General features: G+C 36.9%; 1 protein-coding gene across 2 annotated transcripts in view; it reads left to right on the plus strand.

The window, feature by feature from the left end:
- Nucleotides 1-19060, plus strand: part of MALRD1 (MAM and LDL receptor class A domain containing 1) — a 776428-nt gene that overhangs the window by 626923 nt on the left and 130445 nt on the right. For both annotated transcript variants that reach the window (XM_078450377.2, XM_078450378.2), the window contains exons 36-37: nucleotides 9295-9420; nucleotides 16650-16716. In XM_078450377.2, coding sequence (XP_078306503.2) covers nucleotides 9295-9420; nucleotides 16650-16716 — 193 coding nt within the window. The remainder of the gene's footprint in view (nucleotides 1-9294; nucleotides 9421-16649; nucleotides 16717-19060) is intronic.

The following is a 19060-nucleotide window of genomic DNA, read 5'->3' on the forward strand; positions in this document are numbered from 1 at the left end:
GGCATTGTGATATCTCCAGCTTTGTTCTTCATTCTCAAGATTGCTTTGGCAATTTGGAGTCTGTTGTGGTTCCATACAAATTTTATCATTATTTGTTCTAGTCTTGTGAAAAATACTATTGGTATTTCGGTAGGGATTGCATTGAATTTGTAGATTGCTTTAAGTATTTTGGACCTTTTAGCAATATTAATTCTTTCAGTCCATGAACATGATATATCTTTCCATTTATTTGCATTGTCTTCAATTTCTTTCATCAATATCTTATAGTTTTCAGAGTACAGATCTTTCACCTCCTTGGTTAAATTTATTTTTAGAGGGGCGCCTGGGTGGTTCAGTCAGTTGGGCGTCCGACTTCGGCTCAGGTCATGATCTCACGGTCCGTGAGTTCGAGCCCCGCATCGGGCTCTGTGCTGACAGCTCAGAGCCTGGAGCCTGTTTTGGATTCTGTGTCTCCCTCTCTCTCTGACCCTCCCCCATTCATGCTCTGTCTCTCTCTGTCTCAAAAATAAATAAAACGTTAAAAAAAATTTTTAAAAATTTACTTTTAGATATATTTTTTAAGTTGAATTTTATTTTAGAGAGAGAGAGAGCATGATCAGGGGTGAGAGGCAAGGGAGCAAGAGAGAGAATCTCAAGCAGACTCTATGCTCATCCCAGAGCGTGATGCGGGGCTCCATCCCATGACCCTGGGATCATGACCTGAGCTGAAATCAAGAGGTGGACACTTAACCGACTGAGCCACGTAGGCGCCCCTTTAGGTATTTTTTGATGCAGCTGTAAATGGGACTTGATATCATTTTAACAAATGTTTATGGAAATGGATTGTAGACATGTAGTTATTAATATTTATGAAGATGGCTCAAGTACAGGACTCTAGGCAAATATTCACTTTAATATATATATAATTTATATATATTTATTTCACACACACATATATATGTATGTATTATATGGGGTATGTAGTTAGGGGTTGGACCTGGACCACTATGTAGGTAGATATCATGTCATTATGAGTTCATGGAGGGATGGAAGGGCACCTGGGTGGCTCAGTCAGTTAAGTGTCCAACTCTTGGTTTTGGCTCAGGTCATGAGATCATGGTTTATGAGTTCTAGTCCTGTGTTGGGCTCCATGCTTACAGTGCAGGGCCTGCTTGGGATTCTTTCTCTCTCTCTTTCCATCTTTCTGCCCCCACCCCCAGTCTCTTAAAATAAATAAAGAAACTTAAAAAGGTTCATAGAATAGGAGCACCTGGGTGGCTCAGTTGCTGAGCATCCAACTCTTGATTTTGGCTCACATCATGTTCTCATGGTTCGTGGGATCACGCCCCATGTCGGGCTCTGCATTGGCAGCCTGGAGCCTGCTTGGATTCCCTCCCTACCTCTCTCTCTCTGTCCCTCCTCTGTCCCCCCTCTCTCATAAAGCAAATAAACATTAAAAAAGAATAATTGTTACAAAATTCAAAAAAAAAAGAGTCCATAGAATAGTAAATCCTAAGGTCATAGGCTTGAATCTCATTCTTGTCACCTATTACCTATGCAAACTTGGAAAAGTTATTAGAATCAGTCATCATTCATGTAATACCTACCTTATAGGACGGTGAGGATTTGAGAGAATACATGAAATCCTCAGTCCTGCATTCTGTACTTTCTACTTTTATTATAACTATCCTATTTCATATAGGGAAGGAAGAGTATTGGTTATGAAGTAATTTCACAAATCATTAAGGCGATCATGAAAGCATGGTGAGTCACAGCACCACTAACATTTAATTATTTGTTTGGTTTTATATTATACTATATTATATATTTTGGCATAGTTGGCAGTGATAGAACTACATAAACCACATGCTAATGGCCACTTTTTATTTTTAAGTAGTAAAAAGCAGCTTGAAATATGAGTGTTAAGAGTGGATACTGAAAGAAATATAAGGCTATTTCGGTGTCTTGTTTAGGTTGGACATCAGGAATTAAAACTATCGGAAAAGGAGTACAGACAAATTCAAGAAAGAGGAGATAGCGTTTGGATATTTAAAGGTTTCAGTCTTAAATAAGTGAACTTCTTTTCCTAGTTTAGGCTGAGAGATTGGTTTTCCATGTTCCTGTTGTTTCCTGTGACATTCTTTCTGTAATAAAGCCAACCTGTCAAGTTTTAGAATATTTTCTTAGAGAAAGGTAAACAAATGGAAGAGAATGAAGAAGAGAAAGCCTGCCAAATTATTTATCCCTATTCCCATGAGGACTCTAATGTAATTTGGTTGATAGAAATCTTATTAAGTTCAATATAGTCATATGATATTTGACTTCAAATAAGAATGCTATTTAAATAGAAGCTTAGGAAAGTACAGTATCCTTATACTTTCAGACACTCGTTGCAAAATTGGCATTTGATGAGGTAGGAACATAGGAAGTTCTCTTCCTAAAGGGAAATAAGCCCATGCTAGGAATAGACTGGTATCATGAGAGTATTGCTTCTGTCCCTCTCTAAAATATTTAATTAAGTTATGACTCTATAGAAAAAACTGTGTCAGAATAAACTGCAGTAAAAATGCTAGGGCAAATTTACAGAATAAAAGCCTCTAATGATGACAGTTTACCAAACAATTAAAGGTATGTTTTTTGGTTTTTGGTTTTTGTTTTGTTTTGTTTTATTCTGGGCTTACCTATTGATTTAGAAGGGTATGTTTTGTTTTGTTTTTTTTTAACTCACACTCATTTATTCATTCATAAACTCTCATTTACGTAATTTATGCCACATATTGTATTGGCCATTAATGATACAGATGGATGTGGTATTAGACCAACTCAGGTTGTAAAGACAGTATATATTCCTGAAGGAGACTAGTAAGCGATAGTTGAAAATAAAATGTGATAAGTTCTGTGACAGAGATAAATGCAGGGTTATTGAATACATAGGGTATTTCCTAACCGTGGTGCTGGGGAATCTGTAAATTTTAATAAGAAAAATGTTCACAGAGGCAAATTTGGAAAGACGGTTGTCATTAGGCAAGTGAGGTAGAGATGCTTGATTGCCCTAAAGAATGTTCCAGAAATAGGGGTGCCAGGGTGGCTCAGTTGGTTAAACATCCGACTTCAGCTCAGGTCATGATCTCACAGTTTGTGAGTTCGAACCTCGCATAGGGCCCTGTGCTGTCAGCACAGAGCCCGCTTTGGACCCTCTGCCCCCCTCTCTTTCTCTCTGTCTCAAAAATAAATAAACATGGAAAAAAAGTATTTAAAAAAAGAATGTTCCAGAAATAGAGAAAAAGTTGTTTGCCTGAAGCATATTTGGTATAACTAGTGTAGAGTTTATGGTGAGAAATGTAGAAATAAGTCTGGAGAGATGAGCAGGACTAGATCTTGAAGGGTCCCTCCTCGCCCATCATGCCCCTACCAGCTGCGGTTCAGGTGGTACATAGAATACACTGGAGTAAAGGAGGGGGCTGGTTAGGAGGTATCACAACTGAAGTATAAAAGAATTGACTGGGTAACCCAATGTGTAAAGATTTTGACTAGGCTTTAGAGACACTCAGGTGAAGAGAAGAGTGTGTGATCAAGAGTTTCCAAGTTTCTGATTTGGGCAATAGGACAGCTAATGTGCCATTTCTCCTGAGCTGGGGAAAATGGGAGGAGAAGTACCTCTTAGTGGAAGATTGTGACTTCATTTTTAAACATGTTGTGTTTGTGACATTTGTGGCACATCTGCACAGAAATGTTCAGAATGTATTCAGGATGGATATGTGGAGCTCTGGAGAGAGAGAGGGGAAGGCATAGAAGACACATGGCCTTCAGTATACATACAAGGCTTGAAGCTGTGGGTGTGGATGAGATAATATAGAGAGGAAAACATAAGGTGACGGACAGTTTAGAAAAAGCAAACATTGAAAGACACTGAGATGTGGTCACAGACACAAGCCAGAAAAAAAAGAGAATAATAACCATAAATGAAATTTAGAAAGCCTTAAGTACAGAGAGTATTTACAGGTTGGAATATTTCTGAGAGATCATGTAAGCTTAGGCTTAAAAATATATAAATCGAGAAAAGCAACACATAATTCCTGGTGAGCTTGGAGAGAGAACTTGCTGTGGATGGAAAGGGCAGAATTCTGATGCCAATCTTTTGTAGAGAAAGTAGGCAAGGAGAGAAATCAACTGTAGACAACCCTTTCGATAAGTTTGCACCTACAGTGTGATCTAGGACAAAATAAGAGGTTTTTTGGTTGGTTGTTTGGTTTGGAGAGGCCTGCACATGTTTAAATGTGGTGTAGGAATAAGGATTCTGAAGTGGTTACAGTTTAAGCAGAGAAATCAATAGCAATTGGTTTTTAAAGGCCTTTTATTCTTGCAAAGATAAATATTCCAGTTATAAGAACGTTTATGCAAACCTGAGATGAGTTCAACATTTAAAAATAATTCATATTCCATAGTCTTTCCTGTGGAAACATGTTTTTTTTTAAATAAACTGAAGGGGTACATTTTTACCAAAAATATCTCCTTTCCCTTAAAAAAAAGAAAAAAGAAATAAAGAAGGGAAAAATAAGTATGGTTTAATTATATGGGAACAGAGTACCTAACTAGGGGCACTCCTCTTACCCATATTCCTCCATTTCATCAGATCTTGTGTCAGTCAATATCCTGACAAGACATACATGGCACATAGATGTTATAAAATTTGAGAATATTTTCATAAAGAGGTTGTACATAGGGAACTAGCATGCATAAAGAAACTGCAACAAATGGTAAAAGCAGGAGCTGTTATCACCCATAGACCAAAGCGTGTGGGAGAAGGGAAGATGTGTCTTAACCTGGAATCAGAGAGAGCTACTTGATAAAAGGTGTGGCTTGCAAAACATAAGAGACTCTTAAAAACTGAGAACACACTGAGGGTTGATGGGGGATGGGAGGAAGGGGAGGGTGGGTGATGGGCATTGAGGAGGGCACCTGTTGGGATGAGCACTGGGTGTTGTATGGAAACCAATTTGACAATAAATTTCATATTAAAAAATAAAATAAAACTAGAACAAATTAAAAAAAAAAAGGTATGGCTTGATAAAAGGTTGGGGAACAGCTAGCGATCTTCCAGTCTCTTCCCTCCATGTTATCTCTTGCTGGTTCTACACATCAGCCAAACCCAACTAGTAGCTAGTGGGCAAGAAGCATGCTGATATATCTTTATAGTTCATCCTTTAGATCCGGAACAGAGAGAGGGGTTGCAGAATGTTTGAGGAGAGGCACATAGAAGCTATCCGTCACTGACGGATATGACTGTGAAAAGGATAGGGAAGTGGACAGTCTGCCTGCTTTCTAACTTTAACTTATATTCCAGTAGTAGTTGATGTGTCTTATGTAGTTGAGTGCCATTTAGAGGATTTACAATGGGTCACACTCCTCAGATTTATGAATCAACCTTTATCATCAGGATATTTTTATTATTAGCCTTTAAATATACTAGCTGGGATTCCAGCATCCTATGGTACTTTTCAATCAATGATACTGTAAAGATTATCCCTCTGCATTCGACAGCTTCTTACAAAAGCGTTGCTCAGTTTTATTCAGCATGAAAATCGTGGTGATTGTCTCTTTTACAGAGATACTGAAGAATCGGATGATTATGGTGCATCGCATAATACTCATAATAAATTAATACTCTTTCCCCATTAAATTGTTTTTAGAGTTTTACAAAATTTACTCAAACTGCTAAGATAGTTCAGTAAGAGTAGTAGTTTGTTTTAGTTTAAGGAGAGAGTAAAAATCCATCCTTCCCTGTACTGGGTACGTATATGCCTTAAAGGACCGATGGCCTTCATTCTCAGGTTTCAAGACCACATCGCTCTGCTCTTAGAAATGTGGGCTGCATACGTGAGTTTTCATCTTAATAGTAAATGGACACACACCCCTAGTCACATGTACTTTACTTTTGCGTATATTTTGTAAGCAGCAATTATAATCTATAAAAGGAATTTTGTTTTAGGGAAATTTAACTCCAGTAAACGATTCATGAATTGCTTCTGTTTAATGTATCTCTAACACTTGAGTGAAAGAACTAAAAGCCACAGCATGCTCTGTGTTACCTGGCTTATTTTTGTATGAATGAGTGTCAACCTCTATGATGACAGATTGAAATAAGTGTTTTTATAGACATTAACTATGTTTGAATGTGGCAAAAGTAGATATTGTCCAGGGAAACGTTTTGAAATCCTGGTTTCCTATAAATTTTATATATAGATTATTTAGGCTATTTTTTGTCCTTGTTGTCTATGCGGTACGTGAAGGAGAGAAGGAAAGTAATGATTTAATTTATTTTCTGTTTTCAGAACAATGTCCATTGCTGTGTGGGTTTCAATAAATATTGATTGCATTCATAATTTGCCACCTGCTTTTAGAAGGAAGTTGATAAATATCCATTAGCTTTAATGTTATAGTGTTTTAAATGCCATAGAAACTACGATTTTAGTTTTAAATTTCATAATATTTTTTAACTCTTAACTGAAAACTTTCTATAAAAGGGAAAAAGTAAAACTTTTTCTAAATCGAAACAGTTTATTTGCTTACGTATTTTTATGTATTTCAATCCTATTTGGGCCAAAGTTGAGGACTTACACCTCATACAGTTTAGGGCTCTTCACTGTACAGCTAACTTGAAAACTAAACTATCAGTCACCCTGGAAATTGGGTGAAGGAATATGGATGGATTAGTATTCTCAAAAGTAGATGTGTTCAAAATAATGCTTCAACACTAGATCTGTATTATCAGCTTTGTATGCAAATCTCAACCTATTATTTAAAACCTTAAAACTGCCATCTTTTATGAATGCTCAGCCCCTTGCAACGCAAAATAATGGTGATAAAATTGTGTGTATATACACAAACACACATATAAATGCATGAATATATATATATATTTATATATATATATATATACACACACATACGTTTTCATTTTTTTTTTACAAATACCTCTTATAAGAGTTAGATTATTCGATATAGTAGTTCACTTGGTTTGCAATATCATCTATCTTGCCAATGTATATCTTAAAATTATTTGACCTCTTGAAAAAGCTTAAAGATCATCTCTTCTGGGATCTTAGCCATTTCTACAATCTGGTTTCAGCCTTGTTTTCTAAGTTTGTCTGTGCTGCCTCCTTACACAAACTTCCCAGTGAAAGGCAAACCGCTTTGCTCACTGTTCCAATGCCAAACTTACTGATGCCCCATTTATAGATCTAATCTCACTCTGCTGAATGAGTTTTTACTGGACACATGAAAATTTAAAACATTTCAAGACTCTACTCTTTCAGTCTTTATATACTTCCATGCACTAAAGGAATCTCTTATTTTTATAATGCTTATCTGTACCAATGAAGCCTGGACTTATGGCATTTCTGTTGTTATTATTTTGAGCTGTTAACTGCTTTCTATTTTCATTTTGCTTTCGTTGCTGTGTATGTCCTGATCACTCTTTCTAAAAAGTGTCCCCTGTACTCTCCAGTTAAAGGGCTAAGCATAGTCTCACATGTAGCACCAGCTCAATAATAATATTTATTAGTGGGAATTGATGTTCTAGTACCTCAGGAAAGATGACTCAATGAAAAGCATCACTTTAATTTTAATTTTCATTCATTTTTAAAAAAATTTTTTTAATGTTTATTTTTTGAGAAAGAGAGACAGAGTGTGAGCAGGGAAGGGGCAGAGAAAGAGGGAGACACAGAATCCGAAGCAGGCTCCAGGCTCTGAGCTATCAGCACAGAGCCCGATGCGGGCCTTGAACTCATAAGCTGTGAGATCATGACGTGAGCTGAAGTCAGACGCTTAACTGACTGAGCCACCCAGGCACCCCATCACTTTAATTCTCAGAGCTGGTATTTTTAGTCAGTAGAAAGACACACTCTTAAAAGCATCATTTTATTCCAACTTGAAAATTAAGTTTGATAGACAATTGTCAAACTGTATCAGTAACCTATGATAACTCAACAATTCCAGCCCATAAAAATACTTGAAGAAAGAAAAGAAATCGTGATGATACTGACAAAATCTGCAAGACCCGTCCATGAGGATATTTATTCCCAAGTGTTCTAAGCTATCAATTTAGCTTGAGAAGTTTAAACTTAATTGTCTTTGTTTCAGTAGAAGTGACTTCCCAGGTAAATCCTTTCTTGAAATTGTCACAGCAGGTTTAGATTAAAATGTTCAAATAAGGTATTATGAATGACACTACTAGATAAGTCGAGAAAAGCACAGCCATTCTTGTTGGACTTGGATTAAGTTTGTTAATATCATTATTATTTAGTACTTTTCAAATCTATCCAGAACTCCTGGTGAGATGGTGCAATGGGTTCATGCTTCAACATTCCCTCTATTCCAAACACAGAGCAATGCTAGATAGAACAGCTGGCACATAAAAAGGCTCAGAGGCATGACAGACACCAGCATGGGACAAAACTGGAGTAGAACCAGAGAGCAGAGATCAGGACTGAAACCTAGGCCTGCTGGTTGCCAGGTTCTTGAGCAAACAGGAGACAAGAGACGCCTGATGGCAGCCTGGAGTGAAGGGCTCTGATTCAGCTCTAACTTGTAAAAAAAAAAAAAAGCCTAAACATTATGACTGCTTTAGGAAATTGTAGTCCTAATGAGTAAATGAGAGAGGAAGACAGAAATACAGTTTCAGGACTAAGAGTAGCGTCCAGGGGAGGTTGAGTACTTGGCAGGACTAGTTTGCTATTGAAGGATCAGCCCTCTTGATCACCATCAGTGAAGTCATCTTTCTGAAGCAACCCAAATGTGAAGAGCAAGACCTGTTCTTGTCTCTTGAAGTCAGGCTGACAAGAGACTCTGGAATGAGCCCAATGCACCATGCTATAAAGGCACATAGTCACACTACATTGAGCTGCAGTGACCTACGTCATGTACCCAGTGACTATCCATGACGTCCAATCTGGAAATTGATAAACATTCAAACAAGTAATGGTTGCTGTCATTTCAGTTGCACATAACGTTAGGGACATTAAGGGAGCAATAGAAGCACAGAGAACTCTGCCTTGGAGTAAAAATTTAGTCTAAAAACAATTCAGACTACATAGTGTGCACAGTGTAGTGTATACATACATACCTGTATGATACTGCAGGATGCACAGCTGGGAAACAATTCTATCAAAAAACTTCTTTTTGAAGAAGCAAGAACAACTGTAATATATAATTTAAACAGGGGACTAGAAAGATGAAGGGTGATGCAATAAACTGTCTTATTATTTCATTAGAAGAAATTCATTTAAAAAATGGTTATTGTTCTTCTTCTTGCAGCCAATAAGAGCTGTTCTGATGGCGCGTTGAGGTGTCCCTCCTTGAACAGCTGTATCCCAGTGCACGAGCGCTGTGATGGTTTTGCCAGCTGCACGGATTTCCAGCTTGATGAGTCCAGCTGCTCAGGTATTCTATTTCCAGTAAAATATTCTTTACAATATAAGCCATTAACTTAACCTTGTAGATGATGCAAATATTAAAACCTGAAATTCTAAATAATTGCAAGCATGGGATAACTGAATTCCTAGTATTGGTTGGGGGCAGGAAGGATATTAACATGGCTACACGTATAAAAACTTGTATAATATAATGGACTCATGCTTACTCTATATAAACAATGTCTCCAAGTAAAGAAGAATCACACCCTTAATTTTAATTCAATATAACTTAAAGTTATTGGTATTTGATAGTCCCTTTGATGTGAATTGCTTGATTTCTGAAAGAAGGAAGCACAATCTAACATGTTAATTTTTTTCATTGTAATTTTTCCCACTTCATTAAGAGCCACCTTTTGTATGATCTAGTCATGATTAAAAAGCCAATTTATTAAGCTTTAGACTGACTTTTAAACATTTTTCTCTCATGACTGGAATATTTATAAGAGTCGATAATGGATGTTTGTGATTATACTTTTATCAATACTGCTTTTAAATTCTCTAATTTATTGTAGTCCATTGTTAACATCTCTCCTTAGTAATTGAATTTTTATTTCATGCAGGAGGCACAAAATAATAGATAGGGTCAATATAAATCTCTCACAACTAATAGGTAATATAAATTGGTAATAAAAGATATATTCAATCGTATTTTCTAAACAAATTGGAGATATTTAATATCGAAACTAGGTGAGAATATATTCTTCATATCTTTCAAGAGAGAAGACTATTATAAGTGACAAAAACATGGTAATTACAATCAAATCACAGTGCAAAAAAAATCTTATTTTTTTGTACTGTTGAAATGAATACTCACAGAGCACTGAATTTTATGACTACAAAAGGAAATCAAGAAGCAAGCAAATCTGGTCCCATAAAATATGCAAAGATGAATGCTCTTTGCCATTATTTCTGTACCAGGCATGCTTTTCTATCAGATTGATGCCCGAAAGGAAACGCTTTCGGTTTCTTTTCAGAGTAAGAAAGATACTAATGAGTTTCATTCTTTGAAACTATTAAGAAAAAGCACTGATGTCCAGCATCCAAATTTATTTTCATAAAGATGGGATTTTGTTCAGCGGAGTCCTCTAGGAGAACAAATATATCATACCATGATATGGTTTATTGTCTGATTTTACCTATTCCACCTTTAAAAATGTGGCCAGGAAAACAGAAGAGTGACTAGCCTTCCTGAGTGATCGACAACCTGTAGGTAATAACAGAGAACACGTTCTGGCTGCCCCATCTATTTTAGTCATTCACCAGTTCACTCACACAGTTCATTTACAAAGTATGGGTCATACTGCCCCAGGTACTGGGTTATAGTAATATGAAGAACTAATGAAACACTTTTCAGAAATAAAATCCACATTATATTTTTTGTTCTCTATTTATATTGCATGTACTTCTTAGTTTGCCACACTAACATGATGAAGTCAACACTTCTGTGTTTAAGAAGGCGTCTAAGCTTAATCCATGCTAAAATGCCCATGACGCCTTCCTCTTTCTTTCCAAACATTATTTCCCTTTATGGTCAGCATTTCACAGACTTTATAAGACCAATCCTGACAGCGTCCAATAACATCTCTGGTCACACAGCAGGTGGTGAGCATCTGGTCTCCCCTCACCTGAGGTTTAAGTCATTAACAGTAACATTGACCTCAGACTCTGCGTAGGTGTTTCAGGTTAAGTAGATTTCAACAAGGCCTGTGTGTCCCCAAGTTATGTTATAAAGGCATATTATTTTCAAGTTCTGGTTGCTTATGCAACAGAAAATTATTGAGCAGGATGTGTCTGGCCTCATTTAAATAGGGAGTCACTTTCCAGTCATCTGCAGTAGTAGAGGTTAATGAAAGTTATGTTAAGGTGATACTACAACTATGATAACTGTCCATTTGAAGGAGAATTAGGAAAAGGCATTAAAAATATAAACTTGTAGGATTGGGTATTATGAATGCAATACAACAACAACAACAACAACAACAACAACAACATAATGATAATAATGCCTAAAACCGTTTCAGAAGGTTTTTTAAAATTTTTTTCTATCAAGTTTTTTTTAATTTTAATTCCAGTATAGTCAACATACAGTGTTATATTAGTTTCAGGTGTACAATATGGTGATTCAACAATTCCATATATGACTCAGTGCTCATCATGGTTAAGTGTACTCTTTCATTCCCATCTTGTTTCACCCAACTTGTTTCACCCACCCACCCCCACCTCCCCTCTGATATGCTCTATTTTAAATGGGTACCCTCAGTTAAAATTATTTTTTTTTCAACAAGAACATTTTTGTACTTGGAGCATACACCAAACCAAAATAAAAACTTCTCATGTAAAGTACTATGGAGCTATTCCAAATTTCTAAGCCATAGTTAATCTTCCCTGCAGTCCCTGTGCTGGGATTTCAAGATAAAGAGAACAGTCTCTGCCCACTGGGAATTTGGTTTCCTGCACCAAAACATTTGGTTTTCTGGAAGACTCTTAGATCCGTACAGCTCCTGAAACTATGCAAGTTATTGTGTTTGCGTGTATTTAATCCATGACAGTGCATAAATACCTTACGATTCAGAGAGGTTTATGATCATAATATCGGGAACAGTAAGGGGTTATAGAAATTCTGAACTGAATAGCATCAGATCATTTGAAATGTTTAGACTAACAGGCTTTGGAGTTAGAGGACTGGAATTCAGTTCACTATTAGCTGTTCCCTTGCTGTTCACTTGAGCAAGTTATATTATTTACCATTTTACTTGTATGTAAAAAAGGGTATATATGGGATATATCACATAATGCTATGAGGACTGAATGAGGTAATGGCAGTACAAGTCTTAGGACAGTCTTGACACAGAGCAGGTCTTCAGTAAATGGAGTGGTAATGGTGTTCCTGATGGTAGAAGGAGAAGAGGAAAAGATGGAGAGAGCAATGGTAATGAAAATGAGGTTTCATGGGCAATTTAAAGAACTTCCAAATATAGAGAACTGGGTGAGAACGATTATTTAATGTGTTATGCATACCATTCAATAGTATAGAAATATTATAAATACATTTCATTTTAGTCTCTCAGCAGCCCTGGAAGGCAAGGTGATACAATCCTCACTTTAAATACATAAAACTTTATACTTGAAGTACCTAGCCCAAAGTTCCATAACACATTAACTGAGCAAGGTATCAATGAGGGAAAACCAGGATTCATGTGACTATCAGTCTTCTCAGCAATCCACAATACAATAGCTGTCACTTCCTGGGTTCCATATACACTGAAAGAGACACCCCCCTCCCCCACACACACAAAGATAGGTGTCCAATTTCTATGTTTTCCTGCTTTTCCAGAGTGATACACCAGAGTGGAATTGAACTTGAATTCTTTACAGAATGCTGTTTCTAGGCAGTCAGTTGAATCATATTGGCCTCCAGATACATGGTCATAATAACCAATACAAGAGGGTACAAGGCAGTGAGACACTGACGTGGCTAAAGAGCCTGGGAACCCATACTGATTCTAATATCAACCCCGTAGATCCCTACTTCCCATTTGAAACTCTACTTATCTACTGGAAATATTACATCTCTTCATTGCTAACTACTCATATGTATCTCCTTCCTCCATTTTATCTGTTCTCTACTTTGAATTGTTCTGAGTAAATTAAAGGTGATATTACATTGTACTGTGCCTTTCCATCTTATGGACAAAGAACCTGGGTTTAAGCAGAAACTGGAAAGAACTTCTTGTAGAGGTAATCTACAAATTGTCTGACCTCCAAAACACCAAGCATTATTCCTTGTTCTGGCCAACGCATGTGTTTTTTCCACTGTGTTCTATTATCTGGTGTAAGAGGTTATATATGTAAATTTCCACAGAATTATTTTGATGTAAAGCAAGCCTCTGTTTTACTCTCAGCAGTCAAAGTAAATATTAATGACCCCAGGAAAAAAAATGTGCAGCTGTGTATATTTTGATGTTCTGCAGTTTCAGACACTCTACTGGTTTTTCTTCAAAAAAAGCAAAGCCCTTATGTGAGGAAGACTAAAATTGTACTTAAGACCAAACATGAGCATAAAATGGTTTATCTAAAAGGTTTTTAGATATTTATGCTTTATCATCCTAGTGGGCTATTTTTAGTCAAACCAGCTAATTTCTTGTTTATGAAGGAAATTTCACATCTGTTCTGTTCAGTAGAGCATGCCCCGGAAGCCTGAGGGATGTAGCTGTATTCCCATATTTAATACCACACTCTCCTGTTGTAATTAGTTAAATAGGGAAGAGTAAGGGAAGGCAAGATGAGATACACAGTTGACTCTTGAGCAACACAGGGTTGAACTGTGTGGGTCTACTTATGCGTAGATTTTTTACAGTCCTGTAAATGTAATTTCTCTTCCTTATGGTTTTCCTGATAACATTTTATCTAGCTTACTTTATTGCAGTAATGCAGTATATGATACATTTAACATACTAAATATGTGTTCCCTACCTATCTGTTAAGGCTTCCAGTTCACAGTAGGCTATTAGTAGTTAAGTTTGGGGGGAATCAGTAGTTATATATGGATTTTAAAATTTTTTAATGGTTATTTATTTTTGAGAGAGAGAAAGGGAGAGAGACAGAGTGAGAGCAGGGGAGAGGCAGAGAGAGAAAGTCAGAGCAACTGAAGCAGGCTACAGGCCCTGGGCTGTCATCACCGAGCCTGACACGGGGCTATAACTCATGAACCGCGAGATCATGACCTGAGCAGAAGTCGGACGCTTAACTGACTGAGCCACCCAGGAGCCCCAGTTATATGTAGATTTTTAACTGTGTGAGGGTCAATGCTCCAAACCCCCTCATTGTTCAGGGGCCAACTGTGTACCCCTGGAAAAGCAAATCACTGGAAACTTTTAAAAACAAAAAGGACACCAGACATATGGCATATTGTGAGTCTGTTCCCACACTGCAACCTCTCTGCTTCCTGATTTTTCCTCTTTCCTCCTGCCCCATCCGTCCCCTTCTAATATTCAATGACTGGCTCCACAATCTGACTCTCTGTAGTTGACCTTCAGAGTTTTCCTCCAATGGATTATTTTCCTGTATAAAATTTCTGTTTCTTCTTATTACTTTTCTACTACTGTTCATAATCATCAGCCTTTCTCTGCCCAAGTAAATGGTTTCTCTCTCTGCTAAGGTTTGTATGCTCCTGTAAAGACAAACACTGTATCTTTGTAACACCATGACACCTAAAAACATGATACCAAGTGATTTGGGGAGAGGAGGGGGCAAGCCTGAAAGGCAGAGGAAGAAATCCGAGGCCTCAAATCCATGCCCTAGGCTGTGTTTTACCTGGAATTCATACCTGTAAATCGTATTGTCCAAGGAATACTTCCACTTTGATGTCCCCTTAGGCACTTCAAACACAAGTGTCTTTCCCTTTAAATTCTCCATTCCCCTAAAAAAAAACATTTCTCCATTCCCCACAAATCCCCCAATTCTGTGGCCCAGCCAGAAACTTGAACATCATTCTTGACTCCTCCAAATGATCACCAGGATGTTTCAATCTCAGCATTTCAATATCTCACAAATCCCCACAATTCTCAACTCCCTACCCCACCCCTTTCATTCAGGCAGCTATAATTTTTTATAGGACTATTACAAAAACTCTTAACTGGGCTCCCAAATTTTAGTTTTAGCCCTTCTGTTAACTGTATATACTGGATCCAGAATTGTCTTTTTAAAGCGTGAAACATCCACTTCCTGTCTTAAAATTATGGCCTCCTAGGTTAAAGTTTAAACTCCTCACTGAGCCTATATGATCTGGCCCCTGTGTGTCTGTGACCTTCTCTCATACTTGCTTCACATTATCAGTCCAATCAGGCTGAACTTCCTTCAGTTCCTCAAACACACCACACTCTCTTCTTGGGCCTCTGAGTCTTTATGCTTATCTTTACACGCACGCACACACACACACACACACACACACCACCTACCTTCCCCAGATGAATGCCTGATTCTCTTCTGGAAAGATTTTCTTTATTCCCCAAATTTGATTTAGGTGCTCTCCTTGGTATTTTCGTAAACCTTATTATATCCATCCCAAATTATATTACCCTCACTACTGTATTTTAATGTCCTAGTCACTTTTTTGCATTTTCCATGAAGCTGGAAGGCCAATGAGAGCAAAGACCACACTTATATCTTTTTTTAGGTCGACATTGCCTAAAAACTATGAGCTGGCTGTTTCCGAACATTCTCAGCAACTCTATGAGATGGGTACTCTTTTTAACCCTGTTTGACAGAGAGGAACCAGAGGCATAGAGAAATTAACAATCTTAGCTGATATTACACAGCAAGTAAATTGAGTCGAGATTCTTACTCAGACAGTCTGTCTCTGGTGCCTGCAGCTTTAGCAACTATCTAAACTTCCTAGATTATTTAATGGTACATATCCAGTGCCTAGCCTAGTACCAGACATTAATAGGTGTTCAGAATCGGTGTGTTGGCTTACAAATTAAAGGAAGTGGAGGCTTCCATCGAGTATTAGAGTTAGGATAGCCCAGCTAGGGAAAAATGGTATCCTGCAAGAGAGGAGGTGTCAAAAAAGCCAAGGAGAGCGATCTGGGGGGTAAGTGAGTAGAGAAAGTGATAGGTCTTTGTGGATCAGAATGGTTTGTTACAAAGAGACTGTAAAGAACCCTGAAGACCTAAAGGCACTAACCACTTCCAGAGTCATGACTATGGGACAATATCTACCTTCTTTTTAGTCTATAAGCAAACTACCTTTGAAAATAAATGTTCATGCTAACCTGGAAGTAGGGAATGATACAAGCAGCAAAGAGCAGGGCCGGGGCAGTGTCCGCCATGATGGTGGCTACTGTGTGGAACGGAAGACAATCAATGTTCCACTAAAGAACAAATTTCAGTACAATTAAAGTATGTCGTGCAGACGTGTTCTAAATAAGTAGATTTTCCTTAATCCAGGGGAGAAGAAAAAAGTCTTCTCTTGTGGTCACTCAGGCATGTGAAGAGAATGAACACATCAAGGGCAGCAAGGGCCACTGAACAAATTTGTGGGGTACAGGGAAGTAGTCTGGGAGAATTCTTGTGCTTGTGGCAAATGGGAAGAAATACTCTCAATGACTAGATTTAATGCAATAACTAACAGTAATGTGTCCTCCTCCTTCCTAATAATATTTATAATTAACTTGTTTTTATGACGCTTCCTTTTAGAATGTCCATTGGGTTACTGCAGAAATGGTGGGAATTGTGTAGTGGAGAAGAATGGCCCTATGTGTCGGTAAGGAACATCATCTACTTTTTCTCCTACCAGTTATTGCCATTGGCTTACTTATTTTTTCTTGAAGCTGATACAGTACATCATAATGAACATGAAGTTATTAAGGTAAACATAGTGGATAATGGCATTTTATGCATTTGTCTGTCTGAACAAGAGAAGGGGAGATATGAGTATATTTTAGAAAAAAAATTCAATTACTTAACATGATTTTATATCTTAACATTTTGTATAGGACATAGTTTTAATAGTAGCCATTATTTCTTGTTTTTAATACTTATACGAGGCTATAAAAAGATTTTTTATATGGGTGTCATCCTATTTCAGATGAACTTAGTGTGTGTGTTTCCTGACTCCCCTTTTATTTTACATTTCATATTTCTCTTTTCTAACAACAAAGGATAAAATTAATTCATAAATAAGATCTTTTTCTAGTTTATGCAATGGATGTTTTTGAGCAGCTAAAGTTAAGGTACAGATAAGGAATATATCTGCATACTTAAGGCAAACATAAACAAAAACAGTCCTTGTGATTTCTTTGGGGAATTATTTATATTGCATATCAAAGATTGCTTGATTTTTCCCTCACCCTTTAGGGAATTGTGCAAAACAGTTTCATAAATTCCAAAGGAAATGATGCATAGTCCATTATATTTGTGTTTATGACTTTTTAATCTAGCAGACCAATGGATATATTGCTCTGCTTATTAGACAACTGATTGTAGGTTGATACTCAAGTCATAACAAAACACATTGCAGTATCTGGAAAAGACTGATTAATAGTTGTTTAAATACTTACATCCGTCTGAGTCAACACTCATATTTTAGGAAAAGTTGTTTATCCCTTAAAAAAGCAAAAATCTCTACCAATTAAAACAACAAAAATTTTTTATGAGGAGGTAAGTTCAGACACTGCCTTAACATTGTTGACACTGAATTATTAGTGGGTTTCTGCAAGTGTTTTGTCTATTTCATGATGTAATTTGTTTTACATCTCCACAAGATTATACTTTCTCCTGTATCAGTTTCCATGGAAATTAACTTGTCACAAGCTGCATGTTGATGGAAGGACAGGATACATAGTACTAATTTCTAAATGTCTTCTGAAAGAAAGTGCGAATGATGCCATAAGTAACGTTTATTGAATGTCAGCTGAGTGGATAATGTTATTTAGTGTCAACTGTTTACAGTAAGGAGGTTTGCATTTTGGTCTCCTCTAGCCCAGATAGACAATAAAGTTCTCGACTGTAGCTAGTCTCAGCTGAGCAAGCAGAGTTTTGCATTCTTGGCAACATCCTCTTGTACTTAAATAAACTTTAAAACTTGAAATCCAGATGGTGACATCTGAAATGTGTTTCTCTCACATGAGAAAACTCTAACGTGGGGGAGAAGATTCAATGGGAGGATTAAGAGGCAAAGGGACTAGAGGCAGGAAATCGATGCAGCAAAATGTGGAAAGAAATCCACCAATCACATATTTTAAAATCGTATTTTTGATAGTAAATAATGCTTTTCAAATAGTGAAATAACTAATGACCATCACACGAACAAATGTGTGGAATTAGTGTTCTTTACAACATAGGTGTGAAAAATGACTTAAGGGTTTTTTTCATATTATATGTAATATGGTAATTTCTCCATCCAAACTCTAATAACATTAAAATTGTGAACTGCAAAAGTAACTATGTGTATATTATAATAAATTTTGGAAGATGTTCAGTAGTGTATCAGGCAAAAGGCAGAATCCCCGATGTTTAAATCCTACTCATTAGTATTATGGTTTATATCCACTTGAATATGGTTTTCCTTTCAGAAACACATGTGCACGCATAAGCATGCATTTGTTTCTTGCAGAAATGTGAATTATACTTTACACATTCACTTTGCACCTTGTTTATGGGTTTTTCTTTTCTCTTCATAAAATATTTTGCTGTTGTTGCACGTGGGTACATATGGCTCTAGACCTCTCACTTCCTGGCTGTGTAGTATTGGGCAAGTTTCTTAATCTGTGTTTCAGCTTCTTCTTTGGCAAGTTGGAGAAAATAATAGCACCTGCCTCCTGGAGTAGTTGTGAAATTTAAAGGGGTTAAAATGTGTAAGATGCTCTGTGCCATGCCTGACATACAAAAGATACTACAGGAATACTAGCCATCAGAACTATTATATAATTTTAAAAATTCTGTGTAGTATACAATGTGTAATATATAGGGTGTGTCATCATTTAAAAACCTCATGAATCCTATTAATGCTTGTTTAGTTCCAATATTAAGTATTTGCTTTCACAGATAACATCCATCCTTTGACTAATCCTTGCACAATTCTTTAAGTGTAACATATCTTACTGAAA

This window comes from Panthera onca, chromosome B4 (assembly GCF_046562875.1).
Source record: "Panthera onca isolate mPanOnc1 chromosome B4, mPanOnc1 haplotype 2, whole genome shotgun sequence".
Lineage (NCBI taxonomy): Eukaryota > Metazoa > Chordata > Mammalia > Carnivora > Felidae > Panthera > Panthera onca.